This window comes from Bactrocera latifrons, unplaced genomic scaffold (assembly GCF_001853355.1).
Source record: "Bactrocera latifrons isolate USDA-ARS-PBARC rearing strain unplaced genomic scaffold, ASM185335v1 scaffold_63, whole genome shotgun sequence".
In the NCBI taxonomy this organism is placed as follows: Eukaryota; Metazoa; Arthropoda; class Insecta; order Diptera; family Tephritidae; genus Bactrocera; species Bactrocera latifrons.
The window spans coordinates 498,322-525,854 of NW_017537301.1; the positions used below are offsets into that span (position 1 = coordinate 498,322).

The window sequence follows — 27,533 nt, forward strand, 5'->3', positions numbered from 1 at the left end:
TCTTTACCCATATATATATGGATGTAATAATTTTCTTAATTGCATAATTATCTCCATTCCATATCAATCCTTAATATATTGTGATCCAATCAAAAATTTTTAAATTTCTTTCACATGCATAACGATACCCACGTTGTTATATGTAAACTAATATAAACTGCAACAAAAAAGTAGTCTAAACTAAGTTATTAATATTATTATTGTACGGTCATGTACAAAATTAGTACTTAGAAGTAACAATTAATGGTTCAATAGAAATTTGAACAAAACTAGTTTCCTTGCTGGATTTTCCTTTCCTTTACCGCTTGTAGTTTGAACTGAATAAATATAACGACGTAAATTGTAATCGTCAGGATTATCTAATCAATTATAAAACCGTATATAAAACATTTTATATATATTAAACATATAAGCTCACCGTTCCAAAGTTCTTCAAGTTTATATCGAATAGACCACCGCAAGTGAAGATCATTTGTTGATGCATAAGTTGGAACGAATACTCCTGTAAACGCATACTCAGATTTACGTCGATTCCCACCGTTTTCAGTTTGTGTAGTAAAGTGCCAAATCGGTTATACTAGCATAAAAGGAAAGGAAATATTGTTATATTACCTGAAGATCAACAATGAAACGGATTGGTCCRTTTTAACTGAACGCGCAAACCGAATTGATAAAAAAAAATTCTGATGGGATTTATGTTCGTATGAAGTTTGATCTCCGTATGTCAAAAGGCATGTATTTTTTTATTTTGGGTCAATGGATTCATGGCGCGTTGAATTTTCATTTTCAAAAATAAAAAGTCACGAATGCGGTGCGTGAGCGATGATTCTCGTTTCGTGTTTGGCTACAAAGTCAGGATTATGCAGATCTTTTGGTACAAGTCTAGTGTGGACATACCGAAATATTAACCAAAACAACCTCGAACAACTCAAAAGCCCCCAAACATTTCACCTGTTACCTTAATCGTTTCGACATACTCGTATTAATTCTTAAAGGACATAGTAACAATCTTACCTCATCAATGCAGCATTGACTCAAGTAGCAAGGTATAAACAAGCTAGCAATAATCATAATGGTAAAGGCAGTACGACCTAAAATCATGAAATTTAATTATAATTGTATATGGAATTAGGTGTATTTAGAGTTTTACTAAACGTACATAAACGCAAATTAAAATCCTCATATTCCAAGTTGGTGTAACCCCAAAGTATAGTTTGTGTTATAGTAAATCCGTGATGGAAGAACACCAAAGACATAGGAATACAAAAATACCTCTCTACTTCGCTCAATAGCTGCCAGATACGCGCCAATAGCTGTTGATTAGTTTGCAATTCCACATATAAATTAAAACGCAAGTCAACGCTTTCACAAAGCACCAGTTCTCGTCTCAAATGCACCAGCTGTTGATAGACCAAATGTAGCAACTCCTGTATCAATAGCACACAAACACAATATTCTACGACTTTAATTTGTGATAACATACTGAACACCACATTGATCCAACGAAAACGCGGTGCCAGGTTGTGGTCAGAGAGCGCATAATTCAATTGCAGTAGGAAGACGAAAACTACGAGCCACCAAATTCCGATACGTAGACAAAACCGCCAACGAATGGTACACAACGAACACACGATTGTATGGTGTTTTCGTATATCCGATTCTATTTGCGCTACTTTTGTGAGTATGCTGCGTAGTTGTTGGTGCCCAGTTAATGCTTGAGTATAGAGCACTATTTGCACCATGATTTGCATGAGGTTGAGGCTAATGGTTAAAATACGAGTCATGTCGTCCAAAGAGTTTTCCCAAACAAATTTACTAACCACGATATTCTTTATATGCTCTATCGAAAAACCAACAGTCAATTGAAGTAATGTGTATACTGCGAAAATAAATCGAAATAGATTGAACAACCAAAGGCGATCGGATGATGTCCTACGTAAAATCAAAAATGGTGGCATCACGACGGCGAATAATGATAATGTCCAAAAGTAAGGTGTAATAACGGTTAGTAACGCCGATTCGGCAAATTTCACTGGACGCATTTTGTACCTGGCTTCTATGAGTTCACAGCTATTAACACTCAATAATAACTGTATTCCATGGTTGCGAAAATATTGTATGAATATGAAATAGGAAAAATTGCCATTTTCAAATTAAATTATTACAAAACGCTTATTTGATCAATCTTTACAAAATCGATCTGAGATAAATTTGCCATTTTAAATTGCATTAAATGTTACTTATATGCCACGTATTCCAATTTCCACATATACCATACATACATATGTATGTATGTTGTATGTTTACAAGGGAATTGATTATCGTATGGAATGTAATAGCTATATTACTGCATAGTAAATTTAAATACATATTTTCAACCTCACGTTTTTACGATTTGAGCCCTAGATATTTTAAAATAAAGAAAAAATGGTAAAAGAAATTTATAAAACAAGTTTTAAATAAAAAATGAAAAATATTAACTTTATCTGCACCGAAGGCATTACCTTCTCAATTTTCATGGAATAGTTTGAATGACAGCTATATGCTATAGGGGTTCGACCCAAACTATACTAAGTATATGTTGGTAAATAGTCTTATCAAATTAAAAAAAATTTCCATACAAGAATATGATTTTATCGGTCAGTACATATGACAGCTATATGCTATAATGGTCCGATATCGGCACTTTTGATAAATGAGCAGCTTTTTGGGGAAAAAGAAGTGTATAAAATTTTACATTGACGTCTCAAAAACTTACGATACTAGTTTGCTTTTATATACATAGATAAACGGAAATAAATCGACTCAGCTCGTCACACGTTCATTTATATACGTACTTTATAACGGGTGATCCAAGTACAAATTCTTTTTTCAATAGCCATCTTGAGACCCCGCATTCATGATTGGATAATATTCGACCAAATAGACCACGTCCAACATGCAGTGAAGAAAACAGCAGCCGTAGCTGAAAGTGTACACGAAGTGTATGAAGAATCGGACTGACGCATGGAAAAACTTGGCGCACTTTAACTAGGGATTTTAAATTGATCGATCGCTCTATGGGCTCTTGAAAAGTTTCAAGAATATCTGACGTTTTCATCAAAAGCATTTGGAACGAAGAGCAACCTGAAGAGATTTTATAGCTGCCATTTGATCCAGAAAAAACAACGGTTTAGTGCTGTTTGTGGGCCGGTGGAATCATCGGTTCATATTTTGATAATGACAGATAACCGACTWATGGGTTTCAACAAGACAGCGCCACTTCCCACACATCGCATCAATCAATGAATTTACTGAGAGAACACCAAGATGGTGTCWTCTCAGACCGTTAGAACTATTTATTTACGGCTTTTCTACAAATTTTGATACAGAAAATAATAAAGCAATTCCATTTGCGATAAAGGTTGTGCGTTTTTGTTAGTTTTATTCAATTCGCGCTTCAATTCTCGATTTCTTTCCCGTTTCAGCTTGTAATTTGAATTGAATTAGTATAACAATATATGTGGCAATCGTTAAGATAGTCTAAATTATTATGAGAAGAAAACGAGTTTTAGAAATATTTATTATTCTTTGTACTTATTTTCTCACCGCTCCAAAATTCTTCAGATTTATATCGAACAGACCACCACACGTGAAGAGCATCTTTTGGTGCATCAATTGAAGCGAATATTCCTGTATTCGCATATTGAGTTGTTCGTCGATCCCAACGGTTTTCAATTTATGTAACATTGTGCCGAAACGATTGTACTGCAAAGAGTAGCAAAAAGTAATTTAGCAGACCCAGAGTGTACTTATTATTTTATGAAAAAAGTTATAGGAGTTTAACATTACCTCATCAATGCAGCATTGACTCCGGTAACAGGGTATAAACAACGAAGTTATCAACAAGACAATATAGCTAATGCGACCTGAAAAAGTGTAAGCCAATTATATGTTATTTTTATAAACAATCCACATATACAGATGCATGCACATAGAAATTAATGCTTGTTAAAGTGATTTTAGAACGAAAAAATGGTGGCAGTTATTGAGCAATTGTGAGAAGAATGAGCCCTWAGCCGGCTTCGAATGGCTGGTGAATTTTTATGATTTTTATGAAAATTAGATATATACTTATCGTTTACAAATTTAAATTAAGGGGTTTCTCATATATCCCATACATCTATAAATACATTGAAGAAACTTACATATACGCAGCTTGAAATCATCAAGCTCAAATTGAATGTAGCCCCAATGTGTGGTTTGCGTCATTAAAAATCCATTGTAAAAGAATAGCATGCATAGTGGAATGCAAAAATATCGCTCGACTTGGTTTAGTAGATCCCAGACACGGGCGAGCAGTTTTTGATTTGCTTGCAATTCAGCAARTAAATAACAACGCAGCTCCATTCTATCGCAGCGCRCAAGTTCTCGTTTCAAATGTATCAGCTGTTGCTGCACCAGGTGTAACAGCTCCTGTATCATTTGTACACTAACACAATATTCAACTCCTTTCATTTGGATCAATATAAAGCAATATACAATAATGAATTTAGAAAGTGTTGTTAACTTAGTCGTAGCGAGAGTGTAAGTCAGTGGTGCAAGAAAAACACAAACTATCAGTAACCAAACGGCTATACGTAGATGAAAACGACAACGCATAGAACATAACGTAGGCACGACTGCACAATGCTGTCGTATATCTGATTCTAGCTGGTTTACGCTGTCTAGTATGCTCCGAAGTTGTTGGTATCCGGTTAATGCTTGAGTATAGATCACTGTTTGTACTATGAGTTGTACGATATTGATGCCAAGACTCAAAATATAAGTCATACTATCCGTAGAGTTTGTGTACACAAAACTTCTGATAATCGCACTGTTAAAATATTCCACGCAGACGCTTGCGGACAATTGAAACAGTATATATACTGCGAAAATTATACAAAATCCAGCCCTATCGGAGGGTGTCCTGCGCAGTATCATAAATGGTGGCATCAGAACAGCGAATAATGAAAATGTCCATAAATAAGGAGTAATAACGGCAATTAACGCTGATTCGGCACATTTCACTGGACGCATAATTCACTTGTGTGAACTTGGAGTTACCTTTACTCAATAATAACTGTAACGGTTAACTTTGAATAGCCACAAGYGTACCTTTTTACTAATATTTGCCAATGTTAAACAAATAATATGTTTATTTATTATCATGATTGGTTTGTGGCCAGGTTATCTCAGATATAAGTTTACATATATCTTCATTCAAATACAGCTTTTTATGTACGTTTGCATGTATATTTGAGAATTAATTAGTAAATGTACAAATATTCCATCAGATCGCAAACATACATATACAATAGGGAGCAGCGCTGTACTTTGAATATGAAGTAGATTAATGTGTTAGACGTTATTATTGTTTGAGAATACAACTAATTTTGCCYGGAACTGGGTTTGCCACATCGGAGATTAGTGTACTATGCTGAAATGATTTAAACTGGTAGAGTTTTTGAGATATCAATTTGCACACATAGGAATGAGTGTTTTCCGATTTCGTTCATTTTCACAATATGACATAAAAATGTGAGCATGTACTAAATTTTGTCGAATCGGTTGGTCGGGTGCCGAGGTGCCGCCCACCTTTTCAAAAAATGATCCCCACTGCTGCCCTTTGCTACTGCGATCCTCTGTATAAAAATACAGCTTCATATCTTAATTTGGTGCTTAGTTATGGCAGTTTATATGTTTTCGGTTAATGGCGATTTGTGGGCGTGGCAATGGTCCGATTACGCCCATCTACGAAATCCGGTGATCACGAATTTTGATTGGCCCACATATTGATCGTCATTTATGTCCTCACGACCACTTTGAAAACGTTGAAACCACTTGTGAACTCTACTACGGGATAGGCAATCATCGCCATAAACTTGGTTCATCTATTGAAACGGTTCGGTAAAAGTGTTACCGATTTTTAAACAAAATTTAATGTGGGCTTTTTATTCGAAGCTCATTTACGCACAGATAATACAAACATATTGATATCAATCGATAAAGATAGCAGATTCTAACGCAGTCGACATATAGATGGCGCCACCAGAGGGCGCTAGATTCAAAAAGTCGTGTTTACTTTGGAACTCACCTTGTATCAAGTTTCATCAATATACATATGTATGTCAATTTTTACTCAACTACTGCTTGCACGAAACGATGGACGGAGAGACAGACAGTCAACCGGATTTCAACTTTTCTCGTCATTCTGATCACATTTAATACTATGTATTATATATCATATATATATTCCAATATCTAATACGTTATACGTAATACATACAACCGTTAGGTGAACAAAACTATAATATTCTGTAGCAACTACTTGCAAGAGTATAAAAATTAATTTAAGTGTTTCCACTGTTCCAGCGGTTTTCCGAATCATCTTCAAATTACCTCTGATTTTGGAAGAAACAGCTCTAATTATGATGATCAACTGGACATTAACCTCACTTTTACAAAAAATTTTAACTTCTAGATTTCGACTCAAGTAAAAATTATGTTTTCGGAATTAGTTAATTTCAGACAATTCAAATTTCGCTATATATGTCTATATATATATTTAAATTTTATATATTTGACGTTATTTTTATGAGTTATATGTATGTCAAAATTCACCCTATATCTCTCAGTTTCATACGGTTGTCCTGTGGCTTCTATATACGTTCTAATCTACATATCCAATGGGGAGTGAAAGTACCCTCAAAGCATAAATTTTGTCTCTTATATGTGCATACATAATGTTTCAATTGCAAAATATTATATACAACACACATAACTAATAATACCGAAAAACTTACATAAGCGAAGCTTCAAATCATCAAGCTCAAAATTAATGTAGCCCCAATGTATGGTTTGTATGATTAAATATCCATTGTAGAAGAATAGCATGCATAGTGGAATGCAGAAATATCGCTCCACTTGATTTAGTAGATCCCAGACACGGGCGAGCAGATTTTGATTTGCTTGCAATTCAGCAARTAAATAACAACGCAGCTCCATTCTATCGCAGCGCACAAGTTCTCGTTTCAAATGTATCAGCTGTTGCTGTACCAGGTGTAACAGCTCCTTTATCATTTGCACACTAATACAATATTCAATTCCTTTCATTTTAATTAACGCAACGCCAAATATTGAGAGCGTGTAAATAAGGGGTGTGTATTTTTCAGGAAACATTTTATAACTTACATACACTTCGAAAGTGCATGTTACTAGAATCCAAATACCTATACGTAAGAATAAACGCCAACGGATGGCACATAACGAATACTCGGCTGCACAGTGTTTTCGTATATCCGATTCCAGATGCACAACATTGATGAGTATGCTACGCAGTAATTGGTGTCCAGTCAATGCTTGAGTAAAAATCACTAGTTGCACGGTAATCTGCACGATAATGATGCCAGTGGTCATAATACAAGTTTTGCTGTCCAGGGAGTTTCTTCTCACATAATGGATAAGAAAGTATYTGTTTTTATATGCAATCCAAAAAATAATAGCCACTTGTAATAGTATATATAATGCGAAAATAATACGCGTTACCAACAACAACAATTGACGATTTGTTGAAGTCTTGCGTAATATGTAATAAGGCGGTGACAAATTTGCAAAAAACGTGAGTACCCAAAGATAGGGTCTAATGGTGACGACTAATATTGATTCCGAAAATATCACAGGATACAAGTTGTCCATTTGTGCACGTCGTTGTAAGAACTATTGCTTAATAAAGACAATGTAAAGGAAACCGAACGAAGTCATCAAAGTAATTGAAATATGTCACATTAATTCTAAATAAATATAAATTAACAAGTAAGGTAAACTACTGTCGGGTGTGGCCGAATGTTATTGTAATCACGATTAAAGGCGTGGATATTTTATCCTGTGTCTACCATAGTTTATTATAAAATATATGAATTCTGAATCAAGATCTGGAATGATTTCATAACTTGTCAACAAAAAATGTCCAGTTAATTTCCCGCAATAATCTTAGTTATTAACCGGTGCGGTTCGACATATTCGAAAGTCAACTAGAGTAATAAGTCATTATGTATAGTAAAGCAGTCCAGCAGCTACAAAAGTAAACCGATGGAGACAGCAAATGACGCCATATTTTTCCCCGCCCCTTTGGAAGATTGACCATTTCATCGTGGAAAGATATACGATCCAACAACGAGCCGAAATTATTAAACATCTTTACAAGATCAAATTGACGCAAGAACAGAAACTACTTGACCACGTATATTCGTGAATTGGGCTGAGCACCCCGTTCACTTCCTACATAAGGGTACTGTTAAAATCTACTAAAAGCACGATTAGTCAATAACTAAATAAGTCAGATACATTAAATACTACCTGCAAGAAGATTGGACGCTATTTTTTACATGTTATAAACAACCGTTTGATAAACAAAGCTACTATTCTCTGCGGATCATTTTGTGGGTGTATGAAATGGACTGATAAATCATTTAAATWCTTTTAAGTAAATTATTGGAATTAATTTGCTATCTTGGATCATAAAACAAAAGTGATATGGTAAATATTTTTTTTTAAGAAAACAGATGGAGATATGAGTCAGTTCCGCCTCAATGGGGGATTGTCAGCGTAAATGGAAACAATCCGATTGCTACATTTAGAAATCCTATCAAACCAGATGGTGCCGAAAGCTCCAAATCCACTAAAATTACATATGTATCTAAAAATATAAGTACTTTTGGCMCTAGTAAAGGCGTGATTATAGTAAAGAATTAGTTTAATTCAACTTTTACATTAAATTTCTTTCGGTTTGCATTTATTTTATTTCAAGCTAGTGCTTTTTACATGGTATACATGTATATATAAGCTACAATTAGACAATCAATTATTTAAAATAATCATTTTATTCAAAACGAATTCCGCTATTCGATTTCTTCTCAGTTTCTGCTTGTAATTTAAATTGAATTAGTATAACAATATAAGTCGTGATTGTTAGACTTATCTAAATAATTATAAAGAGATAAATTTGTTTAATGAATCGAGAATTTCGCATTCATACTTATTTGCTCACCGCCCCAAAATTTTTTAAGTTTATGTCAAAGAAGCCACCACAGGTGAAGAGCATCTTTTGATGCATCAATTGAAGTGAATACTCCTGTAAACGCATATTGAGTTGTTCGTCAATGCCCATGGTCTTCAATTTATGCAGAATTGTGCCGAAACGATTGTACTGTAAAATTAATTTAAGATAAATGAYACGATTTCAACAAAGCATAAACTGAAATAAGTAAGAATTGCTTCTAAATTGAGATCCAAAAAGGATAGTCTGTAGTTATTTTCAAGTATAAATTGAGATAAACAATTTTCTATAAAAAGCTTAAATTAGTTTTAGATCTCGTGTTCTGTTAAATCTTACTTGATTAAACCTTTTCGAATTGGAGTGTTTGTTACTATAGTATTCAAGCGCTTTCTCGTGCAGCTTCTCCTTTCATTGAAATTATTTTAATGAAATTACTCATATTTGTTTATCAAGTATCGAAATCATTATTTCAAATTCTTGTAATAAATTGGAGATTAGGTTGATTACTATTATAATTTTTACCACTCCACCGAATTTCACGCCAAGGTGAATGCAATTTTTGACCCAGGTCATTATTCGTACTAAACATGTGTACGAATCAATCGTATTTAACATGTGGCTTTTTGATCTTTTGAACTAAGTTCTTTATCTCCAAAGTAGTACTCCGTGGCGTATAAGCAACATAGAATTTATAAGGTACTTGTATGAATGTTCTACCCATTTGTCCATTTAATGCATAACTTTAACTACGTATAATTTTTAAGTGAATATTTTTATGGAAAATCCTAAAGGTCTTTTTTGTAGAGTTCCGAATTTTGTATTATAGTGTCCTGTGTTCAGTATTATTTTCTTGCTTAGAAGATAAAAAGTTGAATGCAAAGGATTAAGACACGGTTTAAATTCAAAGTAAAGAGCTTGTTTACGTTAGATTATTATTTTAAAGGAGAAAAGTTATATATACGTATATTTGTGAATGAACTAAATACATACCTCATCAATGCAGCACTGACTCAGATAGCAGGGTATGAGTAAAGCCAGAATTATCATGACGGTGTATATTATGCGATCTAAATATGTATAAAATTATTGTAAATAATGGGTTCAAAGAAGATGAGTTTACACATCGATAATAACACTTACATAAACGCAAATTCAAGTTATCACGCTCAAAATTGATGTAAGCCCAATGTATAGCTTGTATTATAGCGAATCCATTGATGAAAAAAAGCATAAGCATTGGAATGAAAAAATAGCGTTCAGTTTGATTGAGAAGATTCCAAACCCGCCCCAGAAGTTTCTGATTCGTTTGCAAGTCATCATATAAACTAAGACGCAGCTCCACTCTTTCACAGCGCACCAGCTCTCGTCTCAAATGTACCAACTGCTGCTGCACCAGTTGTAAGAGCTCCTGTATCGTTTGTACACTAATACAATACTCAACTCCTTTGAAATGGATTATTGTTCCGAAAAAAACAATAATTCCACGCTTAATTGGATGAAAATATTGAGTGTAAAGCATATAGCTCAGGTAAGGTACAAAAGTCGAAACCACCACGAACCAAATGCCAACACGAAGCCCCAAACGCCAGCGAAAAGATGCCAATGAACAATCGGTCGTTAAGTGTTTTCGTATATCCGATTCTAATTGGACAATGTCATTGAGGACGTCGCGTAATAAAGTGTATTTAGTTAACGCTTGTACATATACTGTTATTTGCACTACTAGCTGTACGACATTAATGCCAATACTTAATACACAAGTCATAATATCCAATGAGTTGCGCATCAAAAAACCACTGAGCAGCACATTATAAGTATAAGCGACCCAAAAGCTGATCACAAATTGCGCTAGCATATAAAGTACGAAAACTGTGCGAATAATATACAAAATCCAGTGGCGATTTGTTGGAGCCGCACGAAGTATATAATTTGGCGGCATCACAACAGCAAATAATGAAAACATCCATAAGTACGGCGCAATAACGGCAATTAAAGTTGACTCGGAAAATTTCATCAGCCCCACGTAAAAATTATCAACAAAATTGTACTGAAAATAAACTAAGTTACAATAGCTCTTAAAAAATCTCTATTTTGAAAACCAATCATACAAAAAATCACTTTTTATTTACCTTTGCAAAGATTATCCTTCTTTAATGGGTATTAATTATGAACTTTCTTCTGTAAAACTTTCACTTTGTGGTTTTAGATTACCTTCTGCAGAGGGAAAATTCTTCAGCAATAATCTTATGATGAATGTTACATAAGAGTATATAAAACTAGTTTTTATCCTGTATTCTCAAATATTTCTAGCTAAATTCGCTGTGTTCTCTGCATTTGGTATTCCTACAATTCATCTGATATCCTAAAACCGCATTTATAGTTACTCATACGACATGTATGACAATTTGTTATCTCCACACATGCATGCATTTACATTAAGTGTATTTACTTATGAAAGTATATTTGTATGCAAATTAATGATAAATGCGTTTTGCAAATTGAACAACCAATTAATCCGATGTCATATTTCATATAATTCTATTTTTATGGCTCTCACATATGTATGTATATAAGCATGCAGTATTCGCGAACTGGAGTTAGTTGAGCTTTCTAGAGCTCTTCATTAATACGACATAACTTAGTTTTTATAACCTACTGAACCTTCACTGATGAAATAAACTAAATTTATTTATAAAACGAGAAAAATAGTTAAAATTTTAAAATACATATGTACTGTACATACGAACGAGTATTACAATAGTATAAAATATAATAAAAACGCTTGTTTATTTGTTTTTTAACTCAAGAGAAATAATTCGGATTTTTATTCAGTACTTGATGTCACAAGTCTTTAACTCGGTAACAAAAACTTTATTGTCTCCAGAGAAAATTGCTTTCCCATTGTTCGATTATCTATTTACTAAGTGGGTCAATGTTAATAATATCCTATTTAGGCCATATCTGTCACTCTCCACTCTTGGAAGTATTTATTTATAGTCTCGGCTGCTTATTATAATAGTTGTCCAAATGCACTGTGCATTAAAACTTTATGCACAGTAGGAAACATTGTTTACCAGTCATGCAAGTCTATGTAAGTTTCGCCATGGTTTTGGCATAACGATCGAATTTTTCTGGACCTACGTCTAGTCTCTTGACATAACTTCAAGAATATCTTTGAAATGATTTTTCACTCCTCAATTAATTGTAATTCGAGAAGGGACTTCAGTATACTCGAAATTTATTTTTGTTTTTTTGATCTTGCCATCCTTGGTGTTACACGACCGACAAGTTGGAAAATTTTTCTCTGAATTGGATATTTTTCTACAATAGAGGCAAGCGCCATCATATTTTTTTTTTCAAAAATTAAACACGTATATGAGCAAGAGCATTATATTGAAGTTATAATTGAAATGCTGGCAAATAAATTATGAGCAATAAAAAAAATTTTAAAGCAAACATATGAGTATGAGCAAAGTGTGCACTGATATGCTGCTCACGAGTATGTAAATACGAACCTTATAAGTAATAATAGAACATTTTTAATTTTTCTTGCTTTTATATCAAAGTTTTTATTTATATTATTTTTATTTTTGCTAAATATAATTATTGTTGATTGCAAAGTAATGCCTGAACATTAATATGAATGTATGTGTTAGGGGAGCTCTTTTTTCTCTGCATTTAATTATACATATGTATATAAGCTATATAATAATTGACATAATGAATAATTAAAGTTGGTTGGGTTCAATTGTCTCAACGAAAAACAAATTCCGGGCAATCACCTGTGATTTTTTTTTTTACTTTAAATAATTAACAAAATGTATAATGGAATTAATGATATATAATTAATAAATACATAATAAGAACCCCCCTAGTACCTATCCCAGAGCTCATTAACTTTCAAATACCAAAAGAATGATTTTCGATTCAAGGTCTTAAACATTGAAAGCTGAATATAGGCGTTGTTAGTATTATTATTATTATTTTTTTTTTGAACTAAAATTTGCCACAATTCAAAATCCACGAGATATCGATTTTTTTACACCTCAAAATGGTTTTAATGACAGGAATGCTACAAAAAGTGATCAACTTTATATGGTTTAACTCATTTGACGCTTGAAATCATGCCGCAACTAATGAACTCTGCTACATACTATACATTGCTTATCCACACATATTTACATACCTTGGAGCATATATGTGTGTGTAATAACGCTATTTTGTGTGTATTTATTTAGTTGTACATTTGTATTTGCGTACATACATACGTTTTCTTTACTCTATACAGAYATATATTTGATCCAACTGTTAAGCAATAAGTTTAACTATACACAAGTATCTAATGGAACAGATGTCATAAGTTTAATACACATTTTAATTTCTAATGAAATGTAACAAGTTTGCACTGGTAGATGGAAGTTTSATTGAATTGTACTGCTAAGTAGGTTGTAATACAATAATTATTCTTACTTCTTCGAATGCAAGACACACAATTTTGGTTTTATTTTTAAATAAAAATATAGTTGAACTTCCGTAACTCGAGCTTCCATTACTCAAACTCCTGAATTGGCATGAGTGTTTAGAAGTCAAACGTCATACAAATTTCTTTACATAAATCGAACTCTATGGTAAGTCGAATTTTTTGGGGGAATCTTACTTTGTAAACAATTGCATAGGTAGTGCCGCGCGTATTTATCCCTTTAAATGTTCCTATTACAGATGATATTGGGGGGGAAAATGAGCTTTGCTCAGCGGGCTTTATAACTGACGATATTGTATAACCGAATACTTCAGAGCCGACGAATATGACTCTTAGTCCCATGGAAAACGATGAGGAGTCGGAAAAAGAAATTATGTAACCGTCATCCCAACATGATGTGACGTATTTCTTTGTAATTTTAAATTCCGATTTAAATACGAATATTAATACAACTGACGATCACTACAAARCACTGAACGGATTAGAAGCAAAAAATATTGTATTATTACAGAATACATGTTTTATGTGAATAAACATAAAACTGATTCGAGTTAGGGAAGTTCAGTTGTAGGAGTATGTTTTGAAAGTAATTTTATTTACAAATTATTAACTTCTCTCATATTTAAATCACCGTTTAATACGAAAGCATAAGCGAAAGACTAATGTTGTAATGAGCATATTTAATTTTGTACATATAAGAAAAAAATATTTTTTGTAGTTTTCAAGCTACTTTCAAATCGTTTGCCAACATTTATACATTATTTTACATAATCTTTTCAATCAATTTATATCTAATTGCCTGTATGTACACTATAATTACTGGTATCTAAATTCATACATATGTAGATTTTATTAACTATTATTCTAATATTATTAACTAATAGTATTATTTACTCTACTGCTAAATCCTTTCTGCCTAACCTTTTAATGTGAATAGATATTTTACTTTATTTCATAGTATGTGTTAAAATTATGAATATTTTTGTGTAGAAAATTTTAAAGACAATAAACGTTTTAAGTAAAGTTTAATATCTATTTTAGTGGAATTATGTGCTTGCAAGTTTTTGTAATACATTTTTGCAACTTTTCTAACTAAATGTACATGCTCTCTGCAAATATTCATATGTAATTGCACTGTTTTTTACACATTTTCTTTTTCGCCGTAATATCGATAGATTAATCACAGTTTTTTGGGGTTATAATCTTATAAAATATGTATGCATAAATATGTACAAATTATTGTTTAATTTCACTCGTTTATTGCGCAAAAATCTTTTTCTTTAAACGTATTACTGAAAGTCTTTTTCAATTTTCAAATTTACAAGGATCTCAATATATTACACCCTTATCAGGTACCGCAGCAATTAAGGACGGCTTTGCAGATATTGGCGTAATGTATTTGACCCATAAGGCATATTCTGTTGCTGAGTTGCAATGTTTTTGTTTTTCACAAAAAGGATATGAATATACAGCAATTTGTTTTGGAGTTATTTCATGATGTTCGCTTTTTATTGCTCCGTTTTCTTAATCAAGTTTTAAACAAAATGTTAACAAATACAATTCTTACTTATATAATATTCTACTAAAGTAAAAACAAATTGGCATACATTGTAAATTTGTTGATTTTTGATTTCCATTTTTAAACCTGCAAATTTTCAAAAATACATGCATCACAATTTCATTAAGGAAAAAAGTAAATATGCGTAAGTATGAAAATGAGGAACACTTTAGTTTAGATATCAAAGTTCGATTGTGACATACGTATAACTATCTTTCAAAGTAAACATAACTTAACAAATAGTAAAAATAAATTAAAAGGCATACTATAGGCAGGATATAATTTAGCAGTAGAGTAACTATTATCCCGTCCCGTGCTTGCCGTTCTCGAACAAACCTTTCTTGAAAAAAGGTGACAGCTGAGACAGTGTAGCACGGGTGAGGCCCGGCCCGCCGGGTCCCTCATAAATAGGACATTGCGGAATTTTCGTGCAGACTACAAACAAACGTCGCAAATACAGTTCGAGTAATCGTCTTCGATGCTTAGCCACCGATTCACTGTTGGATGAGAAAATCTCGCGTCTTGGAAAAGGTAGGGCGCTGATCTACCATATMCATAAAGAATTATAATATTTGAATTACAGCATTTATATTTATTATCGTTATACTTACTTTTGCTCCATAGCAATGCTTCATACTCAAGTGTAATTCTCTGAAGCGGCTGTAGCGTCGCAAGATGTTTAGCTTACCATCAGGGAGCGCGATTCGCACTTCATATTCATAATGAGTTTGCTTACCGGCGCCTCGTATCACAAAGCTCGGAATTGTAATGAAGTGTTCTGTTTCGGCTGCAAAAAGTGTAAAATACATCAAATTTACCTTAGCGTAATTAGCATGAAATAAAGCTCAACTTTTTGGACTCTACTTACGGAAATCTCTCATTGAAGGGCAAGAGCGTGTCATGCTGGGCACATAGGAGGACTCTTCCATACAATCATTCGCTCTTAACTCGTAGCTCATGTCATTATCACGTTGAAAGTATGTACCACACTGATCATTCTCAGCATCACCTGGCGATTCCAGCAACTCCTTTTCCATCGCAATAAGTCTGCGTTGCAATTCCTGCAGTTCCACAATCTGTTCATCTAGTTGCGACTTGCTCACATTYATTTCGAGATTCTTCATAATTAAGGCTTTCTGGTTGGCAATTTTGCGCCTAAGCGCATGCATAGAGCAATATGGTCGTGGCACATCCGAGTTGCGGCCCATTTCACATGACGAACATGATGCGCTATCCTCATCAGATATACGTACAGCAGTACCATTGAATGTAGAATTTGCGGTCGTTAAATCACTCTCGTTTAAGCCAGATTCTTCGCCAAGTCTATTGTTATTATCTTTGGCTCTACTGGTAACGAAACCATTGTAATACTGCTGTTGCTGTTGAGTCGTTCTCACTGAATCCAAATATACACCGCTATCGCTCATTTGCGCTTTTGGAGACGCTGCATTTTGCGTTAAATTGTTATTGCCCATGTCTCTACTGTCAGATGGGTTGCTTATAATTGATACACTTGAAGACATGCCTCTCTCTGTGATGCTTGCATCATCTAAATCTGTTGATGTCGCAGAGAGAGTGCTTAGTGGGCTAATCTGATCGTCGACAATCGTTGGCGAATTAACTGAAATATTTGATTGAGCTGTATGATAGGTATCACTAGCTATATTCGAGTCATCAGTGTTTGTGGAACTMGTTTTCGTCAAATTTAAATTCATTCTGTTAATAAGAAAAAGGTAAAATGAATTTGTTAAGTAAGTCATTTCGATTTTTTAAGAACATATTTTCAAATTACTCGAGCTTTTTCTGCCGCATAGCCTCCGAGTTGCTTTCATTTTCATGTCGTTCAGTCTGCAATTTTTCTAATTGTAGTTGTATTTGTAAAATTTTTTCATCTACTTGAGCAATTTTCTTTGTACTCTCATTCAGAATACACTCTTTTTCCATGATTTTTTCGTCTAATTTTCGAATTTCGTCATTCTGTAAACAACCAAACAGTATAAGTGGTTTCTCAGCATACAAGAATGTGCCGGTGTTGGACTTACATTTCTTTTAACTGTGTCCTTAATAAATTGTGATGCGAATAAGTCTAGAGAGTCAGCAACTTGCAGTAATAATTGATCCGAGAGTGGAGTGAACTCTTCTATTTTCATACCAATCTAGAAATAAATTAATAGTTGTTTACTGATTTCAAAAAAATAAAAATATTTTATATACGCGTTCAAATTTAAGTTGTTTTTTAAAATGTTCTCTAATAATTTATTTTTTTTATTTTAAATTTAAGTTGTTTTTTAAAATGTTCTCTAATAATTTAAACCATATCACTAGCGTTTAAATTTTTTTAGAGCACAAACCTCGTCTAATTTGCCACAGTCTTGCAACTCCTGCAACTCTTTTGCAACATACTCGGAAAAATCTCGTTTCTTTGAATCAAGCTGCGTTTGAAATGCTGAAATTTGTCTACAGACAATATCAATCTACAACGAAAAAGTTAAATAAATTATAAAGTAAATAAATAAATAAAAAATATAAAGGTAATCGAAAATAAATTAAATAATACCTCAAAATTTTAAATGTATATTTGGATTTTTTATACAAATAAAACTAACAAATTAAACTCAATAAATCAACCACCTCCTAAGACGGCGAATTAATTAATATTAATTAAATTAARATTTTTTTATTTTGTAATCCTCAAATACCGGATTAAATTAAAAAACAAATAATAATAAAAAACATCAGAAGAAAAACCAGATATTGAGAAAATAGCCTTAAAATTATAGAAGTCATATCAATTTTTAACTCTGATTTTTGGATTACAAATTAAATGTTTACAATTTTCGAATTCTTAACTAAAAAAGTCGCAACTTTTAACAAAAAAAAATATAATGAGAATAATAACCTAAAAATCAAAATCACAAATGCCGTAGGAAAACATATTACGTGTTTTGATTAAATATACCAATAACTTTCACTTCTCCCTCGCGTTGTAATTTAAATGAGGGTAGATAATAACACAACAGTTCTTCCTAAGAATTACYCTCCAACCCAATTATTTTCGTACCTGCACTTTTTCATTATTTTTCTCCCACAGCAGCATATCTTTTCTGGCAAGCAGTTCCTGCTCCTGACAACACAATATCTCTAATTTGTCCATTTCTTCAGTTTCTAAGCGCCTCAGCTCATCGGTCAGTTTTCGCACTTTCGCCTTATATTGGTCATGCATCTGCACGCGCTCCTGTTAAAATTATTGAATTTGTTTTAATACAAATTGATAAAGGAATTTTTAAATATACTCYATTTTTATTGCCCATACTTACTATATTCAACTGTTTTAAGGCATTCTCKATGGTATCGAGTATTTTGCGATTTTCATCTTGTAATTCTGGATCATCGCGCGACATCGGTTTGGTTGGGTAGTATTGGCGTTCGGGGCGTTTAAATGGTGACGCATTCATGCTACCGCTCATCGAGTCTTCTTCCGAATAAAAGCTGGAGGTAAGCAAATTCTCACGAGATGACGTAATCAAAGACAGTCGCGACATGTCGAGTTGTGAGCGACTCAAATCTTTACGCAACTTTGCCGCTTCTGCTGGATTGTTGAAACGAAAAATATTAGTTCGACCTAGCAAGATAATGTCGCCTTGTGAAATATGGGTTGGCTCATCGATGAGGTGCGCATTGAGCCAACATTGTGAACCAGGACACGGATGCAATGTTACAATACCCTCTTGCAATACAATTCTACAATGTTGTGCACATATACCATCCCCAATTAACTCTATATCTTGTGGAGTTTCTGAATCATTAGTACCGATTAGTGTTTCACCCTCCTACAAAGAATGCAAATATATTACCAAAATATATAGACTAATGAATATATTTTGTACAAATAAATACTTTTAAGCTGTATAAGGTTACACCGGTGGTGACATCGTTATGTATGCCGATCAGATGTGGCATTTCCGAGTCTAAAACGACGCCGAGACCGGACTTTCGGAGACCCAAACTTTTCTGCTCTTGCAAAATTGATTGGGCTTCCTTCCACTTTTCAGTCCATTCTTCGGTCAAAACCTTTTCTTGAGCTTCCTTCTTTTGCAAATCCTCCAGGACTTTCAACGAAGGCTGTACAGTATTCTAATAGGTATAGTTTTTAGATAAGGAAAATTTAAACTGTGCTGTTAGTTAATACTCACAATGTCTCCATTCAGCATAGACTTGAGTTTGCTGATCTCTTCTCGCAATTCGCGTATCAATTTTACATTAGTATCTTCGTTAATGGTAGGCTTGTTGATGATATTCTTCGCCCGATTAGCATAGCGCAATGTGCTTAGCGTTTCACTGTAGTTACAGTCGGCCGGCGAGAGTGCAGCTATCATAATGGTTTTACTATTACCACCTAAACTATCTTTTAAAAGCCATGTGAGTATGGAATCACGGTAGGGAATGTAGAGAACTCGTTTTGTTTGTGCAGGACTACTCGCTAGCGCGACTGTTGTGGTACTCGTTTGTTCGGCTAAGGCAGATATTACACTACCCAATGTCACTAAGGACTTATTAATGTGTGCACCCTCTTTAAGACGTTGACCAGTAGCGCCAGTGGCATTCGCACGTTCACTAAAAATATGGAAATGTGTATTTGAAAATATATAAAGGTGTTAGTTACCAAACTGTCAAAACTTACCTGCCTGCCAAGTCTACCAAATGGATTTTGGAAACAGTTTCACTCGGCATGTCATTCATAAAAACGGCTTGTACGAAAGTTATAGTGAAAATGGCATGGCTGCGACTACTCGTATCATTCATATTTGTACTGGCAGTGGTACGCTGAATATTACCGCGCGCAATGCATTCCTGATAGAACAATAATAATGCTTTATATGATTAATAATGATTTTTAAAGATATTGGTATTAAAATATAATTTGTTGCAATTCAAATTTTAATGGATATAAAACTCTATTATACTCGGAGTTGCGGATTTTGCAACTCAAAAAATTTTAATAAAAACAAATTTTTCAAATTTTAATTGTAATATTGATATTAAGAAATCAATTTTCAATTTTAATTCTGGTTTTGGGATGTAAAATTTAAAATCTAATTTTTAATTTTATAATAGTAGTTGGGATTAAAAATTTCAAACCTTAATATTATGGATTAAATTGAAAAACTAATTTTATGAGCCTAGACTTTCCAATTTAAATTTTTATAATTTATTTTTAACTTTATCATTTGTTATGAACGCTACAGACTTATACGAAATATAAGAAGAATTATATACATATGTATATAAGTAATGTAATGTACCTGAATTTCCTCAAAATTTGAAACGGCGTGTTGGGARAGATTTTCAACGTATGGTCCCAATGTGCGATGCTCACGAACACGCAATCCGTGCCCAGCACTTTGTGGGCCCAGTAAATCCTTCACACGTTCATTGTAAATTTCCAAATAACTGGCATGAGTCTTATAGCCTGTACCCGACTCTTGACCAACACGCATGCGTGCAAATARCTCTTGACATATACGTGGTATCAATCCAGGATTGTCTGGCGTACCCATCATGGTGAATGTTTTTCCCGAGCCAGTTTGACCATAAGCGAAAACGCATGCATTATAGCCTGTAAAATTTAGTACATGAAAATTAGGAAAAATGTGAAAAAAAACAATTGGTATTTAGATATACACATATTTAAAATTATACAGTTTTTGGGCTCAATTTAATGCATACGTATGTAGGTTAACAAAAATTGCAATCACATCGCGTACCGTAAAATCTCTACCTCAAATTGCGCATGCGTATTTGCTTTACACTCAAGTCTTACATTTGTAAGTACCATGTACCATACAAATTTGTACATATGTTTATACATAACATACATATGTATATACTTATAGTTAGATTATTTACAATATCAGCTTCAAGTGGGCCAGCGAAAGTGCGGAAGCATGGCGGTGTTTAAAACAACGCACTGAATCCAACACGCACAGCTTTTTCGCATAGCCAAATATTGTAATGAATGTAATAAGCTATGTACGTGCATCTGTATACATAATAGCAAATCGTGTGCCACTTAAATATACTTATTAGCAAGGTTGCGAATTTTCTAATTAAAAAATTCATTTTTCAAAGCTTAAAATCTCAATTAAAAACTGAAAATTAATTCTTTAACCGCAAAGTCAAAATTAAAAATTGGTTAAATATTTTTAATCAAAAAGTAGAATACATAATAAATAAAAATTATTTTTCATCTCAAAAACTGCAATTAAAAGGGAAAATATTGGCATATCTCTAACTGAAAAAATAAAATTAAGAGTAATAAAATGCAAATAAGACAAAAAGTTTAATTTTTTTTTAATTAAGCATTCCTTTTGAAGATGTAACCAAAATTAAAATTCTAAAATAATTTTTTATTTATCATAAACTTGAGATTAAACTGTTTTTAGGATTAAAGTTTTAATTTTTGTTATTTGAAACTATTTTTAAATAAAATATTCGGCATTACAAAATTGATTGTATTTTGAATGCATTATTTGTAGCCCACTATATGTRGAGACTTTATATTACAAGAAAGCTAAAAACGTTACCTAAATTACAAGATAATAAGAGCCAACTATATGTATAAATTATATAAATGACAAATTTCCAAATATTCCCTTTGAGTCTAATAGCCAATTTCCGAAACGTTTTTATAATGAGTGTTTTGGAAATCCTTTGAATCTGTTATTAAAAATAACTTCCTAATTCGGAAGGACACTAGATGATGAAAGATCCTTTTCACACACCGGCATGTCTAACATTGTATAGTTCTTTGTTTATATATATTATATAATTTACACTTTTTTCTGACAATTTTTTGGTCCTTAAAATTAACTGTTTTAAAAAGTAACTATAGTTATCAAATCATTGCTACTTAGTTTAAATCACAGGTTTAAATTAGCGACTATGTTCTTTGTGTAATATTTTTGTTGTAATAGGAGTAGAAAATAGTGTGGGATGGCAGTTGGTAGTTGTTAAAAAACGCTACCTATTTTGAATATATGACTATTTTCTTGCACTAAAGGGCATGCTCGTTCAATTATATATTTAATAATTTTGATTAAAAAAATATTAAAACAATTTTCAGCAATGTCTACCTAAAAAGAATATATGTATGCATACAGTTAAATGGCCCATAACCAATTTGCTTTGTTCTTCATGAAATGAAAAGCGCAAACATTTTCAAGTCACACGCTTTTTTATATTCAGGTAATTCAAGAACAAGAAATTTTTATTCTTCTTTTACCACGATTGTTTGTTAATAATAGTAACAAGTTCATTACCCTACTTATTTGTCTTTTTATATTAGAATGCTCTAACAAGGTATAATGCCGACAAAATGGTTACGATGACTACATTTATTCCAGTTTTTTCTTAAATATCTCTATATATTTTATATATTATCTTAATTTCTCATCTAGTCTCATATGGAATGGTTATTCTATTTTGAATGACGGCTATATTCACGAAAAACTCAATCACGCTGTTGTTAATGATAGTATGATCTCATCAGAGAGAGAGTWTCTCCCCATTGTCATTGTGGTGCTACGAAATTTACACGATCAGCAAATTTTAAATTATGAGAGGTTTTAGAAGTAGAATAAAAAGTAAAAAAAAAAAAAATAATAATAATCAATGCAATATTATAGATACCCAAATTAATAAAAAATGTGTTTGTGAATGACTTAATGCTTGTGTAGCTATAAATATACAAACATACACATTTATATAGAGCCCAGCATTTTTAATATTGCAGAGCATCCATCTAGCGTTGTGTGAATACTCCACTTAATAAAATTTGAAACTTTCACAATTAGTTAATTGGGAGAAAGGTTGAGAGGGTGTTTCTTAAATTCGGAAATTAAATTTCCAAACCAATTTTCTGCAATCCGTATTTCATAATTATGATGTTGGTGTTAGGCCTTATTTTCAACAGTCGTTATAAAAACATATTTTATTAAATATTCCATTTATTATTTATTAAGTTTTCATTAAAATCCCAATAACATTTTTGATTACAGTTTGTGTACATATGTGTATTGTGTACAAACGACGACTACAAATAACTTTTACATTTTGTTGCCATTTTTTCTAATATTCATAAGCACACTGGTTGAATTTCACAGCGTACGTGCAGCGTGTGACTCTTCGCTGCGTTACATTGTTATTCTTTTCACATAGTTATGCAATTAAAATATAAATCACTGCTCCTTTCTATGTTCAACATTTGTTTTACTCACCTTCGTAAGCACAGTCGATGACATCTGTACCCAGATCGTTGTAAACCTCCTCTTGCGTTGCAAAGTGACTGTCATGCTCATCAAATGACCAGTAAGAGTAGTCAAATGTGAAGTCATGATGATTATCGCGTCCAACGTCGCGTATGGATTGCAATTTTGGTTTCAAGAGGCGTGTTTTCTTACCATCCATTTGCACAATGAGCTGAGCATCCATATCGTTTTCACTATAATTAAACATGATAACTTGTATTAAATCTATGCAATAGCTTAAATTATATTTTACATATCTTTCACTTTAAAATCGTTTCACGTACAAACATATAAACAAACGTTTTCGCTATTAGTAATCTAAAAAACTTTAAGTACTTCATGATATTTAATTTAATTTTTCATCGATTGAGAAATTTAGGTAAATACAAGATAACTCGCTAACTTCGGCTGCACCAAAGTTATAACACCCTTCACTGATGCATTTATAATTGAATAAAATATTATAAAAAAGCTCTGACAAAGGAGCACTTCCTAGGAAAGATTGCTGTGTGTGTGAATAATCTTAGTTCGATAGCTCTAAAACGGGGGACTAGCTCTTATATATGGTATATCAAAGCGACCATGGCTAAATCTATATATAGTAGGAGATCCCACCATAGTACGACCATCATCCATCGTATTACGGGATGAAAATAGTTTTTATATAAAACTTATTACATTAAAATATTAATTTCGAGGAGGTTGACTGAAATTGGGATGCTAAGTGTAATTAACAAATARTTTAAAAAAGATTTTTTTTAAACATTACACGTACTCACGAAATAAACTGCAGAATAATCGAAAGATTTTAAAAATCGACAACCGGGATTCAGCACTAATTTCTCGCAGCCMACCTTATGTCATTATACTCGCAATAAAATTATCTTTATTTTGATATAAGGTTTATGGCGTAAGTGGATAGTTGCAAATCACTATTGTCAATTTACCTCTATGTACCTGCCTCAAATAATACTATTCTACCTGCCTGCCTAATAATTGCACCGGGAAAAAGAAGAACCATATTTGCATATTCTATAAGCTATATACTTTCGATTAGTCTACAGTTTATTGCGTAAGAGAGTGCGGATAATGTTTAAAAAAAATCTTTTTTTAATTATTTATTAATTACACTTAGCATCACAATTTCCAGTCAACCTCCTCGAAATTAATATTTTAATGTAATAAGTTTTATATAAAAATTATTTTCATCCCGTAATACGATGGGTGATGGTCGTACTATGTTGGGATCTCCTACTAATATATGTATAAACTTCCGAAGTATTTGTCTTTGTGTTCCAAATTGCGGGATTTAATACATATACACTACTCAAGGTATAAATAATTTGTGAACAAAATATTGGAATAGAAAACTTCATTATTATTTTCATGAAGAATTATAAAATATTTTCAAATCGATTCTGATAATCTGAATTCATATTTTTGCYGGAATTTTAAATCCCGGTCCATATAACCTGTCCGAACCAAAGGGTCTATAGGTGCCAGTGAGTGTTTCGTAAACTAAAGCAAACCGAATTTACTAACATCTGAAAAATCTATTAGCTCAGCAACACCATCTATAACTAAAAGTTCTATTTACATTTGTATGTAATTTGTTTTTATTTTAAACCCGTATTCCTCAGTTTATAAAATATGGAGATAACATTAGATGATAAAGTTGAGATCTTACATCAACAATACGTTAATAAATATTTCAATCAAATAAAATACATTAAAAGTTCAGAAAGACATGATAACCTAAATAAACTAAGCTGGTACAAAATACTTTTTCAAATGAGAACATACAACGTTAATATAACTTTATCATGCCATACATGTAGATGAAGGCGGAACCGTTCCCACGACAGTCGGGTCTACGAAAACCGGAACGGATCCGGATTTTTATCCGGTCAAGGACTGTCAACTCGGCAGAATTTCTGCCGTTACAACAACAACAACATGAAAGGCGGAAATATCGCTATACAATTCTAAGTTAAAAATTCGCATAGTTTTTTTTTTCAAATTTGTAGAAATATATTTTAATTAATAGTTTTAAAGAATTTAGTGCTTATTACGGACAAGTTATATTATAACTATTACTAATAGTATGAATCTGTAAGCTTCAACACAATTTTTTCTATCAWATTTTATTAAAAAAACATACAATGTTCCTACGTATGCTTTTAGCTTAAAGATCTTTGTGTATACAAACCTGAATACGTGAAGACAAATAAATAAAGTATACTTAATTAGCATTTGCAGATTTGTTTGGCATAGGTGTGCATTGGGCATGTTTCTCTTTTAGTAATGCGTTACCTAATTATAACCTCTATATTTAATAATTTTTTTAATAACCATTGCAAGTTATAATTGTAACTACGTATAAAAATTAGCACATACATACTAGCTAGCTATGCAAATATGGAAATGAAGGTACGTACCGCGCGTTAAAGGGGCGAACACGAACAGCAACCTTTAGTGACGACATCTTTGAGTTGTTTTGTTGTAGACGATTCGGTTTCCCAAACAAGTTTACACTTCTCYGAGTTGTTGCGGAATACGTATAGTTAAGAGTAAAAAAATAACTATACAAATTTTTCATAAAGTCTTTGAACGCAGCTTAACAAAATTTGGGTAATATTTAGGTGAATTTTCCGTTTTAAAGGCACAGTAGTTTTTTAAGGAAGGACGGTGAAATGGGTTTGCAAAACTTGGGTTTGCATTAACTTTAAATCAATTTACATAATTATTTTCTTATTTTGTCAATTCCGGTAATAATAATGGTAATTGTAACAATCTCTATATGAATATTCGTAAGCATTATACAATTGTGATCATTTGTTTTTTATTTATATGCTTATTGTTTTAAACAAAACTTTTTTACACTTGTTCCTTATATGTTTTAAATATATTTTGGTTTCTTTTCTCATATTTTGATTCTCTTGGTCTACCCCTCCTTCGTGTGCTCCAACTATAGGCATTTTTCACAGATTCTATATTTCTTAAAAAAAATCGATTTAAACCGCACTAAATAATTTAGCAAAATATTTCAATATTAGCAAATCACATTCTACATAATTAAGCAACACAAAAGAAGCTAGTAGAAAAATAAGTTAAAATTTTATTTAATGCAAGCCACGTTACTCCGCAATACACTGGCGTTTACCGCCACCCAAAAAATTAACTGACGATTCAGTCGCGAAGGCATACACGATGACTATGCTCTAAAGTTCCCAACATTCGCGTTGTACAAATGATTCATTCCGTCGGCTCCTCCGCCTCTTTGGATTCATTTCGGAAACAAACTTAGCTGATATTATAAACGCCAATTTGCTTTTTATCTCTTTATATTTCTACTTGTCTACTCAACTTTTCGTTTTTGTTTTGGTTTTTGCTTCGTTCCGTTGTGTGCTGTTTTTACATTTGTTGACTTCATATGTACACTAGAGTTGCCATTAGCTTATACTATTGAATATTTAGTATTTCTTTTCTTCCTCAGAGAAATACTATGGGAGAGTAGGGTTAATTCTTGTAAAACAATATCTATTTTTACTATTTTTTAATGAACTAGTAAAATCTCTTTTTTAAAAAATACCAATACTATATTATATAATATTTGAAGAATAAAGAATCGAAATGTCACTGAGTTATTGTAATAAAAGAAAAGTTGAATTGCACGGCCCTTCCAGGGGATCACAACGCGGCTCTGAATCAAAAAATCGAAAATATATCGGTAGACAATCGCTTTGATGAGATAACGCAGGGAGTATAAGAAAAAATTCGTCAATTTTGTAAAGGTCGACTTAAAATTAAAACACAACTTTCTTGAGATATTACGCATTTATTTAAGTCAAAAATCTCAACCTCCCGCTAACGATCCTCAAAACCACTGATGGTTTTAGGATTTGCATAAATAGGGCTCGGAAGTCGCTATTGACAGAACTTACAGTCCACCGAGTGGTAATGAATAATACAGTACTTTTTAAAAGCTGACCCAAAACAAAGAGTATCTTTAAAGATTGAAAGCCGAAATTTTAAAATTTGAATGTTGTAAATTATTTGTATACTTCTTAAAACGTGTACCACTTTAATATTTCATTTGTTTATATATATACA

At 32.6% G+C, this 27,533-nt stretch overlaps 3 protein-coding genes across 3 annotated transcripts; all 3 read right to left on the reverse strand.

The window, feature by feature from the left end:
• Nucleotides 1-5,453: 5,453 nt before the first annotated feature.
• LOC108975220 (putative gustatory receptor 98b) lies at nucleotides 5,454-7,716 on the reverse strand. The gene is made up of 3 exons (XM_018943567.1): nucleotides 7,567-7,716; nucleotides 6,825-7,410; nucleotides 5,454-5,458 (listed from the first exon to the last, which is right to left on the reverse strand). Exons 1-3 carry the CDS (start codon nucleotides 7,714-7,716, stop codon nucleotides 5,454-5,456), a joined length of 741 nt encoding a protein of 246 aa, XP_018799112.1.
• Nucleotides 7,717-8,899: 1,183 nt separating this feature from the next.
• Nucleotides 8,900-11,139, reverse strand: LOC108975221 (putative gustatory receptor 98b). Its single transcript, XM_018943568.1, has 4 exons — nucleotides 10,217-11,139; nucleotides 10,067-10,143; nucleotides 9,068-9,226; nucleotides 8,900-8,998 (listed from the first exon to the last, which is right to left on the reverse strand). The coding sequence occupies exons 1-4, from the start codon at nucleotides 11,088-11,090 to the stop codon at nucleotides 8,900-8,902; spliced, it is 1,209 nt and encodes a 402-aa protein (XP_018799113.1). The 5' UTR covers nucleotides 11,091-11,139.
• A 4,049-nt stretch (nucleotides 11,140-15,188) lies between these two features.
• Nucleotides 15,189-26,734, reverse strand: LOC108975251 (kinesin-like protein Klp98A). The gene is made up of 14 exons (XM_018943604.1): nucleotides 25,859-26,734; nucleotides 23,391-23,614; nucleotides 20,418-20,731; nucleotides 19,796-19,965; nucleotides 19,308-19,728; nucleotides 19,012-19,248; nucleotides 18,432-18,944; nucleotides 18,176-18,349; nucleotides 17,466-17,588; nucleotides 17,157-17,270; nucleotides 16,907-17,091; nucleotides 15,983-16,830; nucleotides 15,726-15,901; nucleotides 15,189-15,658 (listed from the first exon to the last, which is right to left on the reverse strand). Exons 1-14 carry the CDS (start codon nucleotides 26,017-26,019, stop codon nucleotides 15,416-15,418), a joined length of 3,903 nt encoding a protein of 1,300 aa, XP_018799149.1. The 5' UTR covers nucleotides 26,020-26,734; the 3' UTR covers nucleotides 15,189-15,415.
• Nucleotides 26,735-27,533: the final 799 nt, after the last annotated feature.

Excerpts from the sequence above, each read along its gene's own strand:
- LOC108975221 (XM_018943568.1), bottom strand. The coding sequence starts at position 11,090 with ATGAAATTTTCCGAGTCAACTTTAATTGCCGTTATTGCGCCGTACTTA. Across the intron at positions 10,144-10,216 it reads TAACTTGAATTTGCGTTTAT|ATCGCATAATATACACCGTC; the intron begins GTAAGTGTTATT and ends ATACATATTTAG. Across the intron at positions 9,227-10,066 it reads GTCAGTGCTGCATTGATGAG|TACAATCGTTTCGGCACAAT; the intron begins GTATGTATTTAG and ends TTAATTTTACAG.